At 37.8% G+C, this 1,364-nt stretch overlaps 1 protein-coding gene across 1 annotated transcript; it reads left to right on the top strand.

The window, feature by feature from the left end:
• Positions 1–6: 6 nt before the first annotated feature.
• On the top strand, positions 7–1,111 carry LOC107661071 (rho guanine nucleotide exchange factor 2-like; the record flags this gene model as incomplete). Its single annotated transcript, XM_016450515.1, has 4 exons — positions 7–49; positions 477–544; positions 735–798; positions 982–1,111. Coding segments are annotated over exons 1-4 (305 nt in total), but the record flags the coding sequence as incomplete, so codon positions are not given.
• Positions 1,112–1,364: the final 253 nt, after the last annotated feature.

Here is a 1,364-nt window from a genome sequence, read left to right as displayed (position 1 = left end):
GCAGACATGGACAGGGGTCAAGAGGGAGAGAAAGAGAGGCAAAAACTGGGTATGGTACATCTGAGATATCCTTGATTATTTGCTGTAATATTGAAGGGGAGATTAGAGTATGTATTAGAGGGATTTTGTTTTTTTGTATTTCCTTGCTGGAAAATCCATTGTAAGCCGCTAGCTTTGTTTGAAAACTCTGTGGTTGGTTTCTAGCTGGTTTAAGCTAATAGATCATGTTAGACCGACAATAAACCAGCTACTTATCAGTCTAACATAGTCAAGATTGTTTTTGGAACATAGTGGTAGGTCAACCAACTAATGACCAACTTGGACCAACAAGAAGTCAAATTGAAAGTTATGTGACTATGAAAAGATCACAATCATCATTTATTACATTTGTGTGTACATGTGATTGTGTGACGCTTATACTGTCTGATGACGAGATAAAATAACAGTGGTTTTCCTGCCTGCTCTTTTTTTTTCAGCCTGTAACGTCACCATCCACAACCGCTGCAGGGACACGCTACCAAACTGTGTCAAAATGAAACAAAAGGTGGGATATTAGTGCACACACTTGTCACATGGTTTACTTGGATCATAGTCATGCAGACACTGGCTTTGATTGATGGTATGATGTAGAAGAAATGAATCAAAATTGGGTCAGTTTTCTTCATATGGTTTATTAAAAAGATTTAGTCTAAATATGTCATAAATTTGATCTCTCTGTATGTGTGTCACAATAGCAACAGAAAATGGCGCTGATGAGGAACAATTCGGCCTATCAGAATGTGACACTGAGGAATAAAGGTGAGGATGTGATGGAACCAAGTGCACTGTTTACATCTGGTATTAGCGTGTCTGAGGTTATGTGTATCCTGTGACCGATTGTGATTAGATATCATTGAGAACATTATGTGAATATGACTGACCAAAACTGAGTAATACCAGGTCTAAACATGACATTGCTCTCTTTGTTCTGCCTCTCTGAAGCCCATTTAAAGGAACGGCCAAGCTCTGCCATCTACCCATCAGACAGTCTTCGCCAGTCACTACTCGGGTCCCGTCGTGGGCGGTCTTCTCTCTTACTTTCCAAGAGCGTCTCCACCAATAACATTGCAGGGTGAGTGACACAAATGACAGACAGGTGCATAAAATGGGGCTCTTATCTGTGGGCTATACCATCAAATCACTAAATTAAGAAGTTCCTAGTTTATAAATACTGTACTGTAAAAAATTAAAAGAAAAAAAATGCAATTAAAGACACATTAATCTTGTGTCGTGAAATATCTGCTGTATATATATATATATATGTAGAGAGAGACCATTCTCATCACTGTGTATTTTTTTTAATCTTTTTTTTTTTTTTTTTTTTT

Source organism: Sinocyclocheilus anshuiensis, unplaced genomic scaffold (assembly GCF_001515605.1).
Source record: "Sinocyclocheilus anshuiensis isolate Anshui unplaced genomic scaffold, SAMN03320099.WGS_v1.1 scaffold22440, whole genome shotgun sequence".
Classification (NCBI taxonomy): domain Eukaryota; kingdom Metazoa; phylum Chordata; class Actinopteri; order Cypriniformes; family Cyprinidae; genus Sinocyclocheilus; species Sinocyclocheilus anshuiensis.
The sequence above is the reverse complement of the archived record's forward strand: the minus strand, read 5'-3'. Positions and strand labels throughout refer to the sequence as shown.